Consider the following 22,583-nt stretch of genomic DNA (forward strand, 5'->3'; position numbering starts at 1 on the left):
CAAAGTCTTTGATCGAGTTATTTCATGAAAGAACTGCGATTACGCACTAAAAAGTCAAGTCTCACCAGGGTGAAGGAATCGTATACGTTCATGAGCTCCTCTATGCGGTACTGCTCCAGCACAACTACGTTGGTCAGGCTCGGGTTGCGGTGGCGTGCGCAGTCCTCGCAGTGAACCACGTACGACTTCCTGCTGTTGTTCTCACTCGTCACAAACAACAAATTGAACACCTCCACCTGCGACAGGAAAGAACAGCAGAGGGGTCAAACTTTGATGAGTTGATCAGTCGTCTGGTAGAAACTTCAGGAGCCATCTTTCAAATCTACAGCTTCAGAGTTTGATGATACTAAAAAGTCTTATTTTTCCTAGCTTGTAAGCTTACTGGTAAAGATAAGACAGTAAACTCAGTCGCCATTCTATGTGCCCTAACAAACTCGCTCTAACACCCCTAAAAAAGGTCTGTAGATGATGAAGATGAAGATAACTACCGAAGCCACAAAGCAACGAAAGTCTGTTTAAGTTTGTGTTTGACGGTTACTCACATCGCACTCGTTGCAGTAGTAGGCAGGCTCGTCTTTGACTCGACTCTGATAGGAAATCTTTTTGCCTTCAGCCACCAGCTGGTCACGCAGGATCTGGATGTGCTTCATGGACTGCATCAGGCAGTGTCTGACAGGAAGGCAGAGACCCACATTTGCAATCAATATCAATATTCACGGGCAGTTTTTCTGTGGATCGCCACTTTAAAAATCATTGCAATATTTTCTGCTTTCGCTAAAACAGATTTTTAATTTGTGCTGCTGTGGATTTACCTACCAAGTGCCTAAACTGATAAAAAACCAGCTGTACTCACTTGATCATCTTGTAGGTGTCTGGGTCACTGATCTTCAGAGTGCGGGCCACATTCCAGGACACATGAATCATGGGGACAATGGACTTCACCTTCTTCACTTCGTTCCACTCAAACCTCTCGAGCGCCAGCTGATACTGGTAGCCTGTAAATATACATGAAACAATATTGAAAAATACAAGAAATGCTACATAAAAAAAAAAAGAAAGTTGAATGAATATGCATTTGGCCACTAGATGGTGCCCTTCTTACCATTCAAGGGTCCAACATTCCAGGCAATATTGTTGCACCAGCCCACAGCCTGAACCCAGTGAACAGTACCAGCATTTATCCACACCAAGTCTCCAGGCCGCTGGATGAAGCGGTAGACTGGGATGTTGGCGTTGTAAAGGTCCTCCAGTACTGGCCACCAGGACCCTGTCAGGTAGTCCACTCCGTGCCTGAGGACATTAAAGGCAGACATGTAGAAGGTGTCCAACTGTAAACCAGCCTCACCACAACACTCCTGCACATCCACTGTTACTCTGCAGCTACTCACTTCTCACAGAAGTCACTGATGGCCTGCCAGTAGTTTTCATGGACACAGAACCACTCGCAGTCTCCAGGGCCAATATTGATGTTCACTGAACAAAAGTTGTTGTTCTCCTGGTGACCTGTCAAATAAGCACACACAACATTGTATGTTTTTGCTAATAGTGATTGAAGCTCCATCACACCTTCATTTAGATAGTAAGCTGTGTTGCCTATAGTTTCCTTCACCTGGTGTTCGGCTCCCTGGGACCTTCATGTAGAGCTGGACGCTGTTCATGCCTAAGATGGTGTGTCCGACATGGGTCAGCATGTTTCCGCTGGATGACACGCGCATAAATGCTGGAAGCTTCTGCAGCTCCTGAAGCTGAGGCTTCCACCTGAGCAGAGAGACAAAAGATTGTAATGCCGTCCTCTTAGGTAATGGGCAATTATTAGCTGCACAAAGACACAAAGAGTTGTTTTAGGCTACTCACCTCTTGGGATCAGAGAGATCAATGTTGGTGCCAAATTTAATGATTTTCCCAACTGGTTTCTGCTCACCACTGAAGAAGATATTGAAGCTTTAGTACAAGTGACAAAACCCTGATGCGCCTCCAAAAAAGCTGGGTTAAAAGTTTTATAGAAAATTACACTTACTTGCAAGTTTCTTTAGAGCTGTCTTTGTTGGGAGTCTCAGAACTGCTGGGTGGCTTCTTCTCATCGTCTTCATCCTCCTCTTCATCACTGCCTTTCTCCTCCTGAAAAGACAGACAAGTTAACTCTTGCTGTATTGTTAAACCTTTCTGGGATCATATTCCAAGCTGTTGTTTCAAACATGCTCTTAACAGCTCAGGAAAAAAAGAAAGAATATGAGCTCCTTCAACTTCAGCTCAAAATGAAAGAATTATTCTTTATCTATTAGATGCTTCCACAGTTATTGGAACTGAAGTTTGAACTGGGCCTGGCTAAAGCCACTGCTTTATTAATGTTATATTTTATGCTTACATTCAATTATATCGAGGGCTGTAATTAGCATATATTGGTTATGGTCACAGAGAAAACATGTATCCACACTGACATGGACTTATTTTTTGCTCCACCACCTATTTGAATCTTTAGGATTACTATATAAAGCCAACAATCTTAATTTCTGTAAATAGCACTGGATCAAAAAATACCTGGAGAGACTCCTGGAAGCTGGAGGCCTGGTACTGGGCGTACTTGGCGATGGTGGTGTGGGAGCGGCTGCTCTCGCAGGGCCACGTCTGGCCCGTGCCACTAGGGTCCCAGTTCTCGTCGGCAGGTTGCTGCACTTGAGTCCTCACCTCCACCATCTGATCTGCATTGGCTTCCACCAGGGATTTTGTTGAAAAGAGCCCCAGGTCTGAAAAGGTCATGGGAAAATTAGGTACAAGTTTTCCAAATCATGTTTCTCTTCTTCATAAAATTTGGGAGAGTCTACTTGCACGTTGTTTCATTATATTTGTTTACACATAAGCCACTGTAAACTTACTGAGTCGCAAAGATCCAGCTAGTCCTCGGATGACAGTAACAGGATTCTTGGCGTCAGTACAGAACTGCAGGAGGACAGGGGAGAAGGCGTCCCTCTTGCTTTCCAACTGCAAAGAAGAACATTACCGCGTTACAAAATCTCTTTTTATGCATAATTAAATCACAGGTATCGCTCGGTAGCGTGAGTATTGTTGGTGTGTTGTCTATAGATCTCGTGTTGTTTTAAACAGTTTATATTTAAGTGATAAAACACTGAAATTCCTGAGTTTCCTGTTGCTGTTTTGTATGTTGGGAAAACCCATGTGAAGCCACCACAGAATTTGTGTTCAATAGGTTTGTGTTAGAAACATAGAACGTACATAGATGCTGGGTGTAGGAGGGTTGAGTTTCTCCCTGGGAATTGGTTCCTCTTTGCTTATGATGGGTTTCACAGAGAAGGCTGGCAGTAAGTAGGATTCTTTAAACTTCCCTTTGAGTCTGGCTGCCCTACAACAGGAAAAAAAGGCAAAGGTTGACAGATGCTAACATGAAGGCACCAATCGTTTCTCTAACAGTTCATTCCAAAACGGTTACGTGTTAATTTAGCTTCATTTGAATACTTGTGAGACATTACATGAAATCAATTTTTAATTTGCACTTACTTGCAGGATCGGATAATCTCACTTGCAGTGTTCTTGATGCTGATGTCCTTCAGCGGAATCCTTTTTTCCTCCACCTCTGAGGCAATGAACGTCTCCCTGTCGCCGCTCTCCACTTTGATCAGCCGAATCTTGAGCTCTTTTGGTGGTCCATCTGACAACGCCTTCAATTTCATTAAAGCCGTAGAACCTAACGAAGACCCAGATTCGCCTTTTTTGTGCTCAGAAGATCTTTCTCCCGTCCATTCTCTACGCTCGCCTTCGCTTGTGGAGCTGGTACTGGATGCTTCCTTGCATTTCCTTTTTTCAGTTTCATAGAGACCAAAGGTTTTCTCTGAGCCCTCCCTTCTCTGGAGATTGAGATCACTTAGGATTCTGCGATCTTTCTCTTTATGGCTCTTGCCATCTTTGTGCCGCTTGTGGCTGGAACTGGAATGGGTGGATGAAGAAGAATCTTTCTTGTCTCTATGCTTTTTCTTTTCTTTTCTATCTTCATGCTTTCTGCTGCTGCTATGACCGTGCTTTCTCTTCTTTTCTTTGTCCCTCTGTCTGTCTCTGCTTCTGCCTTTCTCTCTGTGTTCCCTTACTTTCTCGGGTTTGTGTCTGTTCCCCATTTGACCTTGGCTGTCATGTTTTTTGTAGGAGCTCTTGTAATGGAGTGACTGTCGGCTAAGCATGACCTCACAGCTCTTGCCCAACTCTGCCAAAGAAGATTCAGAGATGGTTGTCAACTCTTGCTCCTCCTTCATCACCCTGATAGGCTTTATCGTAGGAATGCTTTTCTTTTTAATAAAGGTGAAGCTTTCCTCTGAGTCCCCTTCATCTGTCCAGACATCCGAGTCCTCTAATTTCAGCTTCTTATCTTCCAGTAGAGAACGAGGAGAGGACTTCATGGGTGGGAGAGCAGGACTGAATGGTGGGTTTGTTGAGTCTGATGTGGGAGAACTGCTTTGCTGCTGGCAGCAGATATCCGGGCCCAGTGACAGCGAAGAGGAATACTTGACCCCAACCAGAGCTGATGGAGGAGGTCTCCCAAAAGGCCCGCCACGGTAGGCATACTTCTGGCACTCTAGGACAGTTGCTAGAGACTTGAACATGCTATTAACACCCGTCTGATGAAGGTGGGGTCTTTGGGGTGGCGGAGAACAAGATGGGGCCTCGGAATCCTCTTCATCTTCATCCTCATCAGCGTCACTTTTAATCTGTTCAGGGAGACCATAAAGTTTAGCCAAGTCACTGTGACGGTAATTGGTGTTCCCTATTCCCACTGGCATGTGCACGGGCTGTTTAGGATTATTTGGAGAAGGTTTAAGATAGTCCTCGTCGTCCTCGTTGAGAGAAGATGTTCGGCTGCAAGGTGATGCCAGAGAGCCTTGGCGGCTGAGCACAGGAGGACTGGCGTTGGATCGGTCTTCATGACTGGGCTGATGTTTGGTCGCCGGAACCAAGTCTGGGGCGCAAAGATAGTTCTTGTTGGGCTCAGCACTGGGAGAAAAGGTGCCAATGAGACCTGTGGGCCCATTCTTTTCACTGTTATACATCTCCTCTTCCTTTTTGATGGATTCGTCCAGCATGGCCATAATGTTAGCCAGACCGTCGGGAAGCAGCGTGGACTCAGAGGACTCCTCCTCAAACTGAGCGCTGTCAGAGTCAGCGATTTCCAAACCACCTCTGGTCAGCTGCTTGTTGAGGATTCCCCCGGTGGAGGTGGAGGACAGAGGTGGGAGGTTTTCTCTAGAAAAGGCGTGATACAGTTTCGGCGGCTCTCTTAGTGCCACCGTGGGGAGAGAGTGTTGGCTGCTGTCTCTCTCCCTGGCTGGGTCTTTGGATTGGCTGGGTGCAGTTTGCATCGCCGGGGGCTTGTTGGGGTACACCGGCTGGTTCATCCCTGAGGTATTGTTTGTTGAAGAAGGACTGAATGTCATTCCGCCATTGGTACTCCACATCTCCCTCTGCCTTTGCTTTTCTCTGGCATAGTCTGTCTGAGGTGTAAGAGGAGGAGGCCGCAGCCTTTCGACATGAGCGGCAATAGCGGCAACGGCGGGTGTCTGGCCTGATTGGCAGGGGAGCACACCACCACGGCTTAGCCAGGGGTATGGAGGAGAAGCCTGAGCACTGGGTGGAGATGGACCTGAAGGAGATGCAGTGACAGAAGAGAGGGGAGGAGGTGGGGGCACCGTGGAGGTGTTTTCACAGAGTAGCCTTTCTAGATTTTCGATAGCAGCCTGCTCTTTTCCTTTTGCGCTGCACAGTTTGTCGTCTCTGTTTCTCTCCATCCTTTTTTTCTCTTCCTCTTTCCTCACTAGCTCTTTTTGTTTTTTCTTTTCTTCCTCCTCCCATTCCAGCTGTCTTTTCTTTCTCTCCTGCTCGTGCCTTTCTGCTTCCCTCCTCCTTTTCTCCTCCTCCTGCTGCTTCCCCCACTCTCTCCTTTTCCTTTCCTCTTCTTGCTTCTCCCACTCTCTCCTCTTCCTTTCCTTCTCCCATTCTCTCCTTTTCCTCTCCTCTTCTTGCTTCTCCCACTCTCTCTTCTTCCTCTCTTTCTCCAGTCGCTCCACTTCTATTCTCCGTCTCTCCTCTTCTTTCTTTCTCTCCTGCCTCTCTTGTTCTCTTCTCCTGTTCTCCTCCTCCTGCTTCTCCAGCTCTCTTTTCCTCTCCTCTTCCTTCTTTTCCAGCTCTAGCCTCTTCCTCTCCTCTTCCTGTTTTTGTCTCATTTCCCATTCCCTCTTTTCTCTCTCTTCTTCTCTTCTTTTTCTTTCTTGCTCCTCTCTCTCTAGCTTCCTCCTCTCCTCAGCTTGCATGTGTCCCTCTAGCTCAGCATCGAGTTTGTCGAGAGCCTCTTCAATGGACTGAGGGACAGAGGTTGGAGTTCGCGGATGAGAGAACATCTGTTTGGAGGGGAGGGCTGGGCTGGATGGTTGAGGCGCAGAGCTGACGGTGGAGTGAGAAACTGGGCAGTAAGTTGGAGAGTTGGAAAGCGGACTAGAAACTGTGCTTGTAATCACACTGTCCCCTGCCCTGTTTTGCCCTGAGGAGAACAGAGAAGATGAGGAGGAAAATGGAGGTTTTTCCAGTTGAGCCTGAGCATAGTACGCCATCTTCCCCTTCATATGCTGGGACTTGGTAGCTCCGTGTTGGTGAGACTGGTTTGCGGTGGGAGCTGGGCCTCGATGATTGCCTGGCTGCTGCAGAGCATCCCTGTGAGATTTGGAGTTAGTGACGGCACTGGTAGGGGTTTGTGGGGCTGGCTCCCTTCCTCCTTGCCAGCGGTTACTAGTACTGTCATTGTTCACAGAGCAGCCAGCAGGGGGAGATGTGGCCACTGCAGAGGAAGCAGCCATAGCAACTCTATTAGAGCCGCTGCTGTTGCTATGGCGGCTGACAGAGTAGGGGGTCTGGGACATAGGAGGGTTGGTTGTGATGACAGGTGTTCGAGTAGGTGGCAGGGGAGGGCTGACGTGATGTTGATGCCGGGAGGAACCTGGATGCCGACTATCCACGACCTGATTGTGGCTCTGCTGGCACTGAGGTAGCAGCCCTGGAGGCCTGTAGCTGCCCGACTCCTGAAGACAAAGAATTTTTCAGTCACTTAATATAATAGTGATCAAAAAACAACTGTGTTAACAGCTGAAGTGCCTGCGTTGTGCTGCCCTTTATTAAAGGAACTCATTCTTGCAGCATATAACTTGAACTCACCAGGGAGTGATTGCTGGGCGTGCTCTGATATCTCCAGGCCTCATGTGGACCGCTTTGCTGTTGCTGAGGTACTGAGGTGCTGCTGGCTTGAGGCGGTGGAGGAGGACGACCCTGGTGGACCAGCCCTGGATGAGGCTGGAAGTGGCTGTAAGGCACACTGCTGCTGCTGCTGTTGCTGCCAGTCGCAGAAATGTTTGCTGGTGACGACTGGGCATGTCGGTGATGATCTCTGTCTCCCCTGGTTGGAGTTGATGCTGTGTGAGAGGTAGCTTGGCTGCCACCTTGGCCCCCAATAAAAGGGCCTCTCTGCATCTGAGAACCACGAGTCTCTTTAGCTTGGCATGGTGGAGCTCTCTCCGGTTTGGAGCCGGGACTAGGGTAGGAGGAGTGAGGGGACCGATGGTTTACAGCCTGAGGTTGTAACTTGTCTTTCTGAAGCTTAGGAGCACATCCCTGGTTGTAGCTTCCTGGAGGGGAGTTGGGTAAAGGAGAGAGGTTGGAAGGGGCCAAAGATGCAGGAGAGGACTTCTGGTTGTAGCTGCCCATACCTTGTTTGTTGTTTTCCTGTTGAGCCACAAAACAAGAGAAGAAGAAAAAGAAAAACAGGACAATGAGAATAATATACAAAGGGCCTGACCACTGCTTTAAATAAAGCAGTGGTCAGTGATCAAGTAGACAGTGCAGAGATTTTGCTCCTGCTCAGACCTGGAACTGTGATTGTGGGTTCTTGCGCTCTGAGGTTTGTGGCTGCCAGGGAACACTGCTGTCCTTGTGAATGGGGTTCCAGAAGGCGGGCTTTGGAGGGTGGTGCTGAGCAGACGACTGCTGCTGTGGCAAAGATTGGCCAGCACCAGAGAAACGTTGCAGCCCAGGGTGAGATACCTGCACAGGGGAAAGCACATTACAATATTTTACTACTCAAAGATCTGAGGAGGGGGAAAAAAGAACTGATTTTATTATTTGTGACTGTCCAATACCTGATCTGAACTCTTTTTCCTTTTGCTGGGGCTGGGACACTCCTCTGCTGCAGGCTGTGAGGACGTATGCAGCGATGGTGAAGGCGTGTGTTGGATAACAGAGTGTTCACCCAGTGGAGGGCCTGGTCGCTTCAGCTGACCTCCTTGCATCTTTCCTGGGTATGGCCTCTGCTGTGCACAGAAAAAGATCTTAGTTGCTGCAGATGAAGACTATTGCAGTGTCAGTCCAAAGAATCCCTTTATCAAAATATTCACAGCAAAATCTGGGAGGCAAAAGTGACTTTGAGTGGAATTGGTGTTTTATTGGTCTGAACAGGGAGTGCTGGGTGTTTTTGTCGATGATGAAACATGATCCTAACCAATTAGAGAGTTCCTACCTGGTGCACCTGAGCCCACATGTCATCTCCCAGCAAAGGTGGACCCCGGGGAACATTCTGCTCCTGAGGACCCCCAAACTAAAATAGACAGAAAACCAACAAAAGAAAGTGTTTAGAGTGATTTATTGTCCATCAGCAGAGAATTATTTAAGCTCAGTGCAAAAGGCTGACATAGAATAACACTGCAACACTGTTCTCACTTTCAGCATTTGGTTTGGCCCCCTGGAGGGGAAATGGGGGTTAGGTGGAGGTCCGCCGCTGCCCGCGTAGCCTCCATTATGGAGACGGAGCGAGAGGTCATTGGGCAGGGGCATGACCGGATGTCCTCGAGGAGGAAGGTGGGAATCATATAGCTGGCTAATTTCCCACGCTCTGTGATGAGGTGGAGGATGAAGATGGTGGGGAGGTCTCTGCTGCTCCCTCTGCAGAGGTGGTAACATTGGCTGTGGGAGATCGAGCTTCTCGCTTCCTCGCATCGGCCTGGAGTATAAAACACACAAAGGATTAAAAACATTTGAATGACATCAACATTTTAACTCCTCTTGTAGCTTTCTCTAAATCTATTGCATTTTAAACGTAGCTGTGCCACCCATGTCTTTGTTCCATTACTTACCCATTACTGAAATATTTGCTGTGATGGTTTAATCCACCCATAGGTCCAGGAGGTAGATGGGGAAGTAGCTGGTGTTGGTTCATCGTAGGTGAACACCTGATGAGGAGCAGAGACGGGATACAAAGTTGTTGATCGCCTTTAACTTGAACTCTACCAGCAGGATTAACCTGATGAATCAATGCAACCAAAGAGGTTTTGCAAAAAATATGGTGTTGTCATGACTACATACCTGGCAGGTGGCTGCCAGGCGCGGCCGCCCACGGGAGGCCATGGCCCCCGGTTGAGTTCGTCCAGAGGGAAGGAATCCCGTGTGCCTCGCCCGCCAAACTGCTCTATTGGGTGATGCATCCAGCCTGCATGTTTAGTTGTACAGTCACACAATTAACACACAGATACGCTCATAGAGAGAAAACAGAAAAACATCTTTGGACGAAGCTGCCGTGCTTTATGATGCAGATTTTACAAATAACTGGTCCCGTCAATATGTTTTAATTTTCATAAAAAAAAAAACATCGTAGTTTTTAGTTCTCGTGGCAGATTTCTGACAGATCCATCAAATTCCTTGCTGCATAAACAAAAGTACTTACCAGACTAGCTGTATCTGTGAAGCCCTCCACTGCAGCTCAGAGAGGGCCTCACTCCAACACTGAGAATATGTGGAGGTCTATCTTCAGCACCAGGAGCCTAAAAGCCAACTGCCTGCAGAAAGAGAAGACCAAGAGAATCATTATGAGAGGGGAGTCAGAGACTTTAAAAACAGAAAAACCCATCAGGTCTTTTATTTTATTGGTGGACAAGCTGGTGTGTGTGTTTGGAAGTAAGCGAATGAGAGAGATGGACAGCTTGCCAGCATCTCCTCTGCTTCTGTCAAGAACATTTCCTGAAGAAACTTACATTTATAACTTGTCTGATGACGGCTGCTATGCATAACTCAGCCTGTAGGAGGCAGCAGTAAACTAGTCAGTGTGGAATCTGATTATTTCTGAAGCCCAGATGGCTCAGCAGGGAGCTCACCTCTGAGGACAGACCTGGGGTTACTGTAATCCTTACCATGAGCCTCCTGATAGCCAGAGACAGAGGGAAAGACTAAGAGTGAGAGGCTTTGGTCTCACGCCAACTGTGTGATGTTGGACGCCACGCAAGTGGAAGCGGTCCAAGTGTGCAAGCTGCACAGTGATGGCAGGCCTGTGCTGTTTTAGTGCATGAGAGAGAGAATAGTGTGCTCTCTTTTAAGTGGATGATTGTGTGTGTACTGCAGCGTTGTGTGTGTGTGTGTGTGTGTGTGTGTGTGTGTGTGTGTGTGTGTGTGTGTGTGTGTATACATAAAGTGTGCGTGCGCCCAGTGGATACACTAAGGTTTAATCTCATTACGGCAGGCGTGATGAAGAGGAAGAGGGGGGGCAGCGGCAACAGACGGTCTGAACAGGATGGGAAGGATAGATTAAGGAGAAGAGGGAAGGGATGGAGGGAGGGAGGTGGAGTGCAGAGTGGGAATGGTGCCATGAAAACGCCCACGCACCTTCCCACAAACACACAAACGACACAAAGGAGATGGTTGAGGGGAAAACACATGAAAGAAGCTGAGAGATAACTCTCTCTCCCCCTCCCTGCTTTCAGAAACACCGGACACACACGGCACAAAAGACCGAAGGTGTCGGGATGAAAAGAAGAAGTGTGTGTTTCAAAGAACAGAGATTCAATACTGACAACAAAAGAGACCAGAGACAAAACCTGAGAGGGAGGTTTAAACCTGCACGATCATGGCCACCGTTAGAAACTAGGCTAACTAAATATCTACCTGTAACATGTTAAGTAGTTAAAAACCACCATTCTGTCATCCATTTAACACCAGATTAGAAGGTTAACCTTTCAAGAACAATACTCAGATTCATCTTCATCATTATATTCAATATAATATCAATGTAATATAAGACATATGTGTAAATATTACATTTAAGGTGGATATTTTGGGCCTAACATAAGTACAGAGATGTTTTATAAACTGCAGTGCCATGACTGAAATGTGCTGCATGATTCATCAGTGGATCAGTGGGAGAGCAACAGACATGCACACAAGGGTTATGATTCATTTGCCTTGCTCAGCATAGCACTGTTCCACTAGTTTTTCCAGAATTAGCTCTGGCCGTACGCAGTACTTCCTCCCACCAGTTCATCTTCCCTTCCTTTTCTTCCTCCCACTAACACTGGATCACGGGCTCTATATAAAGCCCAGCAGAGGATACTTCAAACACTGTACACTTTTAGCTCACGAGGAGGGTTGCTGTTCACTGACACATGAACACCACCCTCAAGGGGCGAGGGATCACGATCTGCCAGACGCTGCTGCTATGTGAAGATAGGCCGGCGTTAACTGTCAGGACTGCACTCCACGTGCTTTAAAGGAAAAGTGATACAAACACTCACGCTGTGCGCACCTTTAGAGTAGCACCGAGTTATTGATTCACAGTTGTGTTAAGTCTCAGCTTCAGCTGCCAATCATTTCTTCCGGGGTCTCCTCAATCCTGAAACACAGAGAAGGGAAAAATGTCAGCTTGTCAGGGAGAAAAACAACAACAACAACAACAACACGACCAGGGTAAACAACACTCTGAGTTAGCGTCTCGGTCTCAAAGCACGAGACTGAGTGAAGGTTCTCTCAGCATCGACTGAGAAGCCCTTTACCCCACCCCTTCTCTCTTTTGCTTCAGTGCATCATCTCCACCTGCATCATCCTCACCCTTCAGGTGATGCATGGCAGAGTGATAAAATGGGAGTGAAGAACTCTTGCTCATTCACTCGTGCTGGCAAGTAAGAGGCCCGTCTAACTCTAACAGCAAAAGCCCATAAACTCAGTCAACCATCACATGGAAAACATAGCACTGGCAAAATGTAGTAAAACTGCATTGTGGTGAAAGTAGAAAGGTTTAAATTAGAAGAAAGACAAACAAAAATACAGCTAGAGATCATCTGTGACTTCTTTTGAGAGCAAATGGGGACACGGTGGCCAGGTTGTAATTACTACTTTTATAGAGGGTGTGTGTGTGACCAAACAGCCATCTACCCTGGCTATCACATTGCTACTCAGCAGCATAGTGTTAGAAACTCAGTACTCTGTAATGAGATCGTACACATAGGCGGTAGAAACTTGTTCAAGAGCAGCTCGGGTTCTATCAGATTATACCAAAGCGATGAAATGTGGTTATAGCACCTATGGGTAAGAGTATGGTGTAGGAGAGGAGAAGCAGTGAGAGTGAGCGCGAGCATTACGCAGGTTATTTTTTGGGGAACCCCCGATGACTCAGCTCGCCTGGAAGACGGCTTACCCCAAACCGCTGGGCATGAAACCCCGCCCCTCCGGGACACCACTTACAGTCAGGTGACCGGGGGCGTTTCTGCACCACTGCAGAAGTAACAACAGCGGGAATTTCTCTGACCGTGTGATGTCATTTCTGCTTCCTTAGAAGCGTGACGCTCGGGTAATCAGTACGTGAGTGCATGTTTAGACAAATAAGCAGGATGTGCCGATGAGATGTTCGGTAGGGGGTTTCGTGGCCGAGAGAATGATCAAACTAGTAAACCGCAACTTCAGGAGAAACGATGAGGAAAATTCTACGAAAATGTTCAGACTGATTAATCCGTAACCGTTTCACCCAAATGGAACGTTCTGCTGCCGAAGAACTCAAAGAAAGACAGGAAGCACTTTGAGAAGTTTAAATTTAAACCTTCAAGCGCTGCAGGTGTTAGCGTGATTGCTACTTGCTTTCAATTTTATTTTGCTCTAACCACAGCAAACAAAAACTACTGCGGTATCTACGGTAAAAGAAGTGAAAGCCCTTTGAGAACATCTGCATCTGTCATACGCAGCTGATAAAACTATCACTCATGACATCATTTATTGTTCAATCAAAAATCCCCTCCAGAGTACATCTTGTGGAAGTGGAATCCCCCCCCGCCCCCCCGACCATCAAAGAGGTGTTCCTGTCAACACCCTGGTTATCGTAGGAAAGTTAGTTAATGTCCCCGAAACAGCAGCCCAGGGGTCGAGCGGGTACAGAACAACTCTGTGCCGTCGGCCGTCAGACAACCATTACACCCAGGAAGTCAGACAGTTAATGAAACGTTTCTCTGTGGGATCTGACAAGCAAAGCAATTTCATGGCACAGCCCAACGTCACATGCTTGTGGCTGTGCACAGGGAAGCCTGCTTCGTCGCCGATGAGCGCTGAGGGGAACAGTTTAAACTAAATTGTTACACGAGCTCCGTCTCTGTGCCACAGCCTGCCGTTTATTCACAGTCATCCCTTTATGCCTCTGCCTCAGACAAACGCGTGAGAAAAAACGAGAAAAAGACGCCAATAACGACGTCCACTGCGAAAATATCCATCTGTTAGAGTCTACTTGTTTACTTGTTTGTCCGAGGAAAGCACACGAGGCTGCTGGAACGGGAATATGAGCAATGACCAAGGACGAGGGCTTGACGAGGTAAAAGCAGGCAGCTGGGGAGCAGTTTACTGTCTGAGTAAATTCACTGCAGAGCCATTCTGATAAGAAATGACCAGATAAAACTGGGAGAAGTGGCAGATAATAGAAAGAAAACGAGTTAGAAAAGAGCTCTGGCAGCAGTCAGTCTCCCATCAAGCATGGCGGCAAGGCCATGCATGGTCTTCTCTCTCTTCTTGTTCCTTCCTCCCGCAGCTTTACTCCACTTGGCCATTACATAATCAGTCCCAGATAGAGATCGTGTTCTGGAGGAAACACCATGCATTTCTCTCTCTCTCACACACACACGTAGCCCCTGCATCCGTCCTCCCCCGCCCCGTTGCCAGGCTCCCTGTGTCTACATGTACTGTATTTATTTGTTTGTGCGTGCACTAACGTCAGTGCATGCTGTTCCAAGATGATGATGATGTGGGCTAACTTTATCACGTCTGCATCTTTACACACACACAGAATTAGAAGATGATGTGCCAGCCAGCGCGCACAAGGCAGTGCAGTTCAGCTGAGGACACGGCAAAGCAAACGGTTTCTGCAGAAAACCAGAAGGAGCTGACCTTTGTGGCGGAGTGTTCACAACAACAACACACACACACAACTCTGGACTGAGAAAACACTGTGCTGAGCTGACCCTTAACCCACTGCCTCATTCACTTAAGCCTGTGCCGAGCAACAATTCAGGTAAAGCTCACAGTTGCTTTCTTCCGTGCGTACTCCCACACATCTGCTCGACATTGAGGCCGTGACAGAGAGGCAGTAGGAGCATCTGTGGAGGCAAAGTCTTCATATTTAAACTGTGTTGGCTTGAAGTTGCTTCCAATGTAAACATTTATTAAACAACAGGGACAATCATCAGGTTAGCAGCAACCACGAACGAATCATTATCTCGTTCTGGCTGTCAGTGGTCAGCCTGTCAGTTTGTTGTTCGGCTCCTCAACGCTACTTTTTCCATTAATTTTGGTGGTCTTGACCTCATTCAGGAGATGAGAGATGATTACAGTTAGACTACGTTTTTATCTCTTGGTGAAAAAAGAAGCACAAATTGCAACCGGAGTGTGTAGGTGGAAAAAAAAGAAAAGAAAGGAAGGAAGAAAACAAGAGGTCCTTTTATTTTCCTGTGACATCCTGTGACTGACAACTTACGACTGGGTTACAGTGGTGCACAAATCATACAAAAGAGACCAGTTGCACTTGTGTGTAAGTGACGTTTAAAGAGAAGAGGAAGAGAGCTCTAAGGGGAGAGGAAACTGTCGTCACAACCACAGGAAGTGGGCCTCCCTGAGGGGGCGTGTGTACAAATGTGTGAGGGAGAAAAATCAAGCTTTGGGGAAGGGTTTTGGTTCTTTTTAAAAACCATGAGGCTTCCTGTTAAAAAGATAACTCGGAGCGTTTTAGAGTGTGTGCAATAAATGACTTTCTTATGTGACTAATACGAGCAGATGTGAAATAAGCAGGGTCAGCTCGCCACTGCAGGTTCCTAAAAATACACCTCAGACACACAGTCATCCTGTGCGACGGCACGTGTGTCCAACTCATGACTCACACCAGCCACTTCAACAAAAACAAGCGACATAACTGACTTTACTCTGATCTGCTGTTCAAGTGAAAAGCCTGATCGCGCTCTCAGGCTTCTGGTAAAAGTGAGTGACAAACAGGTGATGGGAGAATGGGCGTCTGTGTCACTTGTGCTTTTCGGCTTCTTTTTCACAGAAACTCTAGAGTTTCAGAGGAAACTACAGACTTCTGTGCATGTCAGCGGAGAATCGGAAAGAAAACAAGAAACACCAAAAAAAAGAGGGATGACTCAACACCTCTGAAGGACAAAGCCAAAATCTTAGAAGCGACGGCGGCTCGATTCTCGCACATGAGCAACCTCAGAAGTCCCCCAACTTTTCTTTCTGCTTCTCTTGAGTGAGGCTTTTCTATAACCAGTGTAAGAAAAGCTCTGGACAAACACAGCTGCACGTGTGAAAATAGTCTAAAAATCCCCCTCCCCCATTCTCCAGGTACGTCTAGTCCACATCCAGGGCTGACACACTCAAACACACAGACGCTCAGAAATACACCAAACAAGACTAGAGACAGCTTCCTTGGCAACAGTTACCAGGGGAACTAGTCGCGTCTTAACCAACAGTTATTGAAGTAAGCTGGCGAGTCTGACATAGAGAGACGGGTTTTATGAGAGGGCTTTACTAATCAACATGTTTCCTGAAACACAAGGCAGACTTGACCTCACACCATCCCCATCCTCTTCCTCACTGGACTCACATTGTGTTTCACTGGCAGTCTGTGTGTGTGAATAACACTTAGCAACATGTGTGTGTGTGTGTGTGTGTGTGCATGTGTAGTCATATCCTTATGCAGACCAAAATCCCAGTCCCCACGAGTTTGAAGGCATTTTTGAGACTCAAAATGTGGTTTTAGTGCCAGAGTTATGTTTAGAGTAAGTGGCATGATGTCAATTAGATGTCCCAGCAAGACATGAATACCCGACATGTGTGTGTGTGTGTGTGCGAGAGAGAGAGTTGCAGCTAATCAGAGATAATGACAGCATGTGTGCAGATGGTCAGCACGCCGTTGTTTTTACAGTGGGTGTAATTACGATCATTTTGACTTTATCAGAACAACCGTGACACAGGCAGAGCAGCTTTGTTATGACGTTTGTTCGTTTAGACCAGAGAACATCCAAGGCCTGTTTATAGATTCTCCAAATACCACAGCTGCTGATCTTGTAGGGTTTTTTCCCCCTTCATGAATCTCTCCCTACTCACCGGCTGACTTATCAGCTATTCTCCCAGCGTGGGTAAATGCAGTCACAGGAGGTGAGGCGAGGTACCAAAGGAAGGAAGAAAATTCTTTCCAAGTTGTGAGAGCCTGTTTAACTTTAGCTATGAGTCACACACACACACTGTAGGTTCAAACACAGCCCTTCCACTGTGGCATCATCGCTGATGGCAAAGGGCCAGAGATAACAGAGAGTGAACTCAGAGGGAAAACTTTCTCCTCACTCTCACTGGCTTTAAAATAGTAGTAGAACAGGAACACCCCCTTTCTCCTGTAGAAAAGCTTTCAACTTTGCAAATGCTAAAAGCTAACGTAAAAGTGTTTAACATTAGTGTGGTGCATCTGAACCCCTGCCTGCTCAAGTAAAAAAATAAATAACTAAATAAATTTCAGTTCACTCCTTGGGATCTATTTTTCCCAAGTGCCCTCAGATCACATCACAGCGTAATATAAATGTCCAGTACAGCAAACAATCGATGTCCATGGTTTGTGTGTGGCCGGTGACATACCGGAGCCCTGCTGGTTTGTAGAAACTAATGAGAAAGAAGTAGCAGGGATAATGAATTCATCCATACACACTGCTATGATGCCGTATTTCAAAAGCTAAAAAGCCAATTATCGTCCATAAAGTGCCGCTGGCATATGCATTTAGAAAGTTCAGTTGTGTCTATTCCAGTTTTTTTTGCTTGTTTTACTGCCAATTATTGTAATTTTGCCTCATTTAAAGCTCATGTTTTATATGACTCTTTTCACCAAATTGATTTTCCCCCCTTTTTCATACCCGACAGACATGCATAATAACTTTTACCATATGCTGGACCCTACAGAAGACAATATGGTTGTTGTTTTTGGGCCCCCGCTGCCAATTTTGGCAGACCTTGATCCCCAGCAGTCTGTCTCTGAAGGCATAGTGGAATTCCACACTTGCCTGACTAAGATATTGCCTCCAGCTGCTCCCCCAGCAAAGTCTTAAAGCCCTTCTTCCTTCAGTCAGTAAATCCTTATCAGCGTGCACCTTTTAAAACGCTGCATGGACAGGCGATCAGCTCATGCACTGAAAATTAGCTCTGTGCAACCACCCCCCCGGCTATATGTGATGTCATCATGTTTATTACATAGAGGGTGTGCGTGGGGTCAGTTGAGGTGAACAGGATGCCTTCCTTTAAACGTTGAAATGAAACGATGGGCAAATTCCAGCCAGCACATGGAGCAAGTCCAGATTTAATCGGCTGAACTGTCGGGGTGTGTTTGACAAACTGATCATCGGCAGAGCAGACGTTGTTCTGAAAACACACACAAACCCCTCTCTCGACTCCTCTTTTACGTTTTACTCCACCTCTCTCGTTCTGCGTTGCTCTCTGAAAGAGAAACTACACCCTTTACTGGAACGGTTTCAACGTTGTGGTGTCGCACAGATGTTTCGCTGCCACATTCGATCACTGACCTCAACAGTTTCACTCTGAAAAACTTGTAACTTGATTATATTTGTTTTGTGTAACGGGTGACAAAAAATGGTTGATGCGCAGCACCCACCATCTGACAGACAGTGTTAACTGGCAGGAGTAGCTGAGTAATCACTTCAAGCCAGCCTACTGACCCATTTCCAATGCCAGGCACATGTACAAAGGAAAAAAATCATAGTGAACTAGTTACATCTGTATCAGGGTTACTTATGGAGAAAAAGGAGAGTGCTGTGGGTGGGATTGGGTGAAAAGCTCTAATAATTTGCTCTTCTTACTGAGGTTTTAATGACTCAACCGCTGCTGTTGAGCTTCTTTCCACTGTCACGTCTGTTTCCTGACGCGTGTGTATCGCTTTAATAATCGTCCATGTTCGTCATCAAGTCATAGTAAAATAGGCGGCGCTTGTTCATTCACACATACACACGCACTCCTGTTGAGAGCACTGGAGGAAAGGGGCGGGGCTTGAAGCAGCAGCACACAGTCGGCACGGCGTGTTAGAAGCGAGGTGGAGCTTTAACTTTTTTTTACTACCCCGACATGAAAAGGTGAGACAAAACACGCTGCTGTTTCCATGCCAATCAATCTGATCGATCGGAAGTGAACCTTCAAAGGGATTCGTTTTTGTTTTCTCAGCGATCCCCTGCCAGCACGCTCCTCCTTCTGATCTCCCCTCGTTTATTGCGGGCAATAAAATGACAAATGAGCGACACGACCAGCCACAAATTCTCACCAACTGCCTTCTCCTGACTAAAAAAAAAAAGTGTGTAAAGTCTGTGGGTGGTGATGCAATAGCTCATTATGATACTTCAAACGCTTGCAACCACTCCTCCAAACGAGTTAACTGGGTCGTTATTTTGATGTAAGGCGGCCAAGGCGCACGTATACGCACGGGCCAGACGCAGAGAGACTTTAGTGGACTATCTGACCCTGAAACTCAGACTTTAAGGTCAGCACCCATCCCCTCGACAAAAAAACAGAGGTGATGCAAATCACTTCCTTTCAATCAAGCTCTTTGTGTGCGTAACTATGACTGGAGGGTGATTTTGGGGGTTGGGGGAGGCAGCTATCCACTCACTTTATACGGCTGCCGACCTCGGTGATCCTGCCCACCCCCCTCTCCAACACACAGACACACAATGGCGTGAGATCTCATTACACAAGCAGTTTTCTGTCCTCTAACTCCCCTTCCCCTTTTCCAGCCACGGCATGATCATGAGTTTTCAAGGCAACGCGAAACGGAACTAGGACCGTGGTCGCGTTACCGTGGATGGAGCTGTCATCACACACTGTCTGCACGCACAGACTAGCTTCAGGACAAAAGTTGGGGAAGTAGGTTTCGTGTTAAGTACAAAAAAACCGCAGATTCCCATCCTATCGCCAATTTAGCAGAAATAAGCCCACGTGCGCCGAATGATTAACCGGGTCCGGTAAAGACGCTCAAACGTGAATATGACGAAAACAATTCGGCGAACTGAGACCCAGCCTACACGCGTGGGATTAAAGGGAGCCACCCGTGGTTGAGAAAAACACAGCGAAATTCCCCCACCTCATCGATTACACACGATCGACAGTTCCACTCAGCCAGTTCCGATAATGCGCTCATTGTTCCGAATCAATCAATACTGTCAGCCGAACGTGACAGTACGGCTATGGTATCGCCCAGTGATGCCACACGAGGCTATTTCATAGTAAACTTTCTTTTCACCCCCCAAAACCCACCCTCATTACAACCAAAACAAAGTCGCCTGGACTTTTAAATCCCCCTCCTCCTCCCACCAGCCCCGGCACTCACCGGTCACAGCAGAGCTTCCAACAGTCGCAGCAGAAGGGAAATAAATTGTTGAATGAAATATGAATGAAGTATCCGGGTCCTCGCTGTCAGTCACAGCAGCCTTTTACACTCGCTGTGTTTGGAAGTTTAGAGCTCCGAGTGTGCATAGAAACTCGAACAGCCGGCAGAGCAGCTACAGTCCTATAATCCCTGTCGGTCTCTATCGTTTCCTTTCCCAATAAAAAACAGAACAAAAAAACCGAAACTTGAGCCTCCTGACAGCAGGAGAGCGTCTCCGGTGTCCGTGATGGGCTCGTTCAGATATTTTACTCCGTGTCTGATGGCTGTCTCTGCTGTCAAGCCCCAGCTCCGCTCGCACGGCTCTCCGTGTTTCTCTCCGCGTCAAAGAAGCTCTCTCACTGAAGCTGACGGGCACAGCTCGTATTGCGCTGAGCTGTGTTTAAAGAGAACGTGACGTCAATCCCCGCCCCCGGAATCCCAGGGTAAGCTCGCGTTAGATCCGACTGCCGGTACCGGGCCCGTTTATTTCTCTTTGTACCTTTTTATTTTTAACTCCGGAGGGTTTTTTTTTTTCTTCAGGCAGACTCGTGACCAGCGCTTGGACTCCAGCACAGCCAGCAGCTATTTCTCTGCCTCGGTCTATTTCTGGACGAGGAAGCGCCCCTCACTTTATATTACCCACAGGAAGACAGACTATCGCAGTGTTTTAGTCTGAGTACATTTTTGCCTGTGACTTGGATTTCTTGTACATCCATAATAAGAAAACTACTGGCCTCACAGATCCACTGCTGAAAGGATAGAATGGTTTCTTCTCTTTGGGCAACTTGCACATTGTTACAGTGAGAACAGACAGTCTGTTACGTTAGACTCAACAGTTTTCTAAAATGATACAGCCTGCCCTCAACCTGACTAGAATACACTATTTATTAATAACACAGTTACAAAGATGGTAAACATGTAATAAGTGCTCAGTAAACTTTAAATTTGTGGTATTTGGTTCAGATTTTATGTACCAGGTTAGATCCCTTCTTTTTCCTTCAAAACTGCTGCAAACTGCAACCTCAGGTTCCTGTTCCAGCTGACAGGAGTGGCACCCAGTGTGGTCTTGTGCTGCTGCAGGCCATCGGCTTCAAGTTTCAATGTGTTGTGCATTCAGAGATGCTCTTCTGCATACCTTGCTTGTAGCAAGTGACTTATTGTTGCCTTCCTGTCAGCTCTAAGAAGATTGGCCATTCTCCTTTAATTTCAGACATCAAATGAGGAATTTTCACACAGAGAAGTGCAGCTCACTGGCAGGGGCTGAGGTAGAGAAATTCCCTTAGGGTGGCAAAATCAACCCTTTTAAAAAACCCACATATGCAGGTATTGCATATAGTTAAAACGATTCAAATAAAGTATACACATTTCATATAACTACCCTCTAGATCTGCCCCTGCTCACTGGCTATTTGCTCTTTTTCAGACTATTCTCTGTACTTTGGGTATGTGGTAGATTGGTAGTTTGTAAAGCAGTCAGAGCAGCCTGTCTGGCACTAACAATTGCATTTCCTAACCATCTACTTCATCAGGTCATCTTGACCATAAATGGCTGATTAGATATTCACATTAGCATACAGTTGAATGTGTGTAACTACTGAGTGGCCAGTGATTGAATGCTCTTGTGCTTTGAGTTATTTAGTGAAGGTGGGCAATGTCTTCATTATGAGATGTGAGGTTTGTGCTTTAGATAGCTACATAAATATAGCATAAATGTGTTTATAGAGTGGAAGGTCTGTGGATGGACCTGATGTGGTGCTTATAGATATGTTAGATGTACAGAGTGTTTTATGGCTCAATAATATAGAACTACTGTATTTTTTATTTGTTGAAACATAGTTCTCATGGCTTTGCCATATAAAACCTTGACTTATGAGTTTAATATATTTCTTGGTTGTGCCTACTAGATGACAGTGATTTGACTGTGTGCACAGACAGCACAAGAATTATATGCCACGTGCTCAAAGGTAGCCAAACAAGACTTTGAAAACTACAAACAGGTCTCTCCAAGGCCGGAAACATTTGTTCCAGCCATTCCTTGCCAAAGCAACCATCCTGTTCTCTATAATAATGCCAAAGAGCCACACTGGTGCAACCAACAGTATGCATCACAAACCCAACAAACACACACAGGTTATATTTAGAAAGCACTGCCTCAGCAGGATAACAGGAGGCAAAATTAGTTGCCGCAGGGAGGACGGGAGTGTGTCATGGATGATGCTAAGACGATGACTTATGGATACACGCGCACACAGTTTATTTATGGTCGGAACAATTCTAAAAAGAGAACAGACTACAAACAAACAAACAAACAATAAAATCTGAACATTGTGAAACCACTCCTAGCCTCGGTGCAAATCGCTGAGGCTACACTGTAAATTCTAATTAATAAGCCTTAACCTCAACCAATGGCCTTAAAATAGTAAATAATTATTACTCAGCTTTTTTGAGTGCTTCAGAAATCAATAATTTTAAAAAAAGACCTAAAGATACAAGTGAAACTTTTTCATAACATAATACATGTACATGTACATCTACTAAGCTGTCCCTGTTCACACATAATAAGTCAGAAATCATCATTTGGTTTCACATGTGATGATTTTAAGACGTTTATTTAGTTGCATTCAAGTTCTAAAAACTTGTACCTTTAAAAGTGTGCAGGTTTGACAGAAGTCTCTTCTTTTCTGTCTTAATCTAAGCGTTAGTCTTCAGATAAATATGAAAGTGTTTTTCACAGCTTCAGGGAAAGTACTCTGGGGAGGTTCTTGGGATCATCCATTAAAATATCTCTCTCAGAAATACGGTCAGTCGTGTCCGTGTCAGGGTGGAGAGGATTTGATGAGACG

The 22,583-nt window shown here is 46.3% G+C and overlaps 1 protein-coding gene across 8 annotated transcripts in view; it reads right to left on the reverse strand.

Moving 5' to 3' along the window:
• The window catches only part of kdm6ba (lysine (K)-specific demethylase 6B, a), a 106,916-nt gene that overhangs the window by 1,692 nt on the left and 82,641 nt on the right, over window positions 1-22,583 (reverse strand). For 3 of the 8 annotated variants that reach the window (XM_085400387.1, XM_085400386.1, XM_085400384.1), the window contains 21 exons: window positions 11,606-11,692; window positions 9,758-9,869; window positions 9,400-9,523; window positions 9,171-9,266; window positions 8,758-9,037; window positions 8,558-8,635; window positions 8,181-8,351; window positions 7,909-8,085; window positions 7,204-7,767; window positions 3,514-7,070; window positions 3,232-3,358; window positions 2,874-2,979; window positions 2,539-2,744; window positions 2,018-2,118; window positions 1,855-1,923; window positions 1,610-1,758; window positions 1,389-1,503; window positions 1,103-1,290; window positions 854-995; window positions 543-669; window positions 66-236 (listed from right to left, as the gene is read on the reverse strand). In XM_085400387.1, coding sequence (XP_085256513.1) covers window positions 66-236; window positions 543-669; window positions 854-995; window positions 1,103-1,290; window positions 1,389-1,503; window positions 1,610-1,758; window positions 1,855-1,923; window positions 2,018-2,118; window positions 2,539-2,744; window positions 2,874-2,979; window positions 3,232-3,358; window positions 3,514-7,070; window positions 7,204-7,767; window positions 7,909-8,085; window positions 8,181-8,351; window positions 8,558-8,635; window positions 8,758-9,037; window positions 9,171-9,266; window positions 9,400-9,518 — 6,543 coding nt within the window. In that variant the 5' untranslated portion in view covers window positions 9,519-9,523; window positions 9,758-9,869; window positions 11,606-11,692. Of the gene's footprint in view, window positions 1-65; window positions 237-542; window positions 670-853; window positions 996-1,102; window positions 1,291-1,388; window positions 1,504-1,609; window positions 1,759-1,854; window positions 1,924-2,017; window positions 2,119-2,538; window positions 2,745-2,873; window positions 2,980-3,231; window positions 3,359-3,513; window positions 7,071-7,203; window positions 7,768-7,908; window positions 8,086-8,180; window positions 8,352-8,557; window positions 8,636-8,757; window positions 9,038-9,170; window positions 9,267-9,399; window positions 9,524-9,757; window positions 9,870-11,594; window positions 11,693-19,702; window positions 20,197-22,583 lie in introns of those variants that run through there. The other 5 variants (XM_085400392.1, XM_085400385.1, XM_085400390.1 and 2 more) reach the window with 5 other exon arrangements.

This window comes from Rhamphochromis longiceps, linkage group LG3 (assembly GCF_057381845.1).
Source record: "Rhamphochromis longiceps isolate RC_006_pf linkage group LG3, R_longiceps_female_GT1.1, whole genome shotgun sequence".
NCBI lineage: Eukaryota > Metazoa > Chordata > Actinopteri > Cichliformes > Cichlidae > Rhamphochromis > Rhamphochromis longiceps.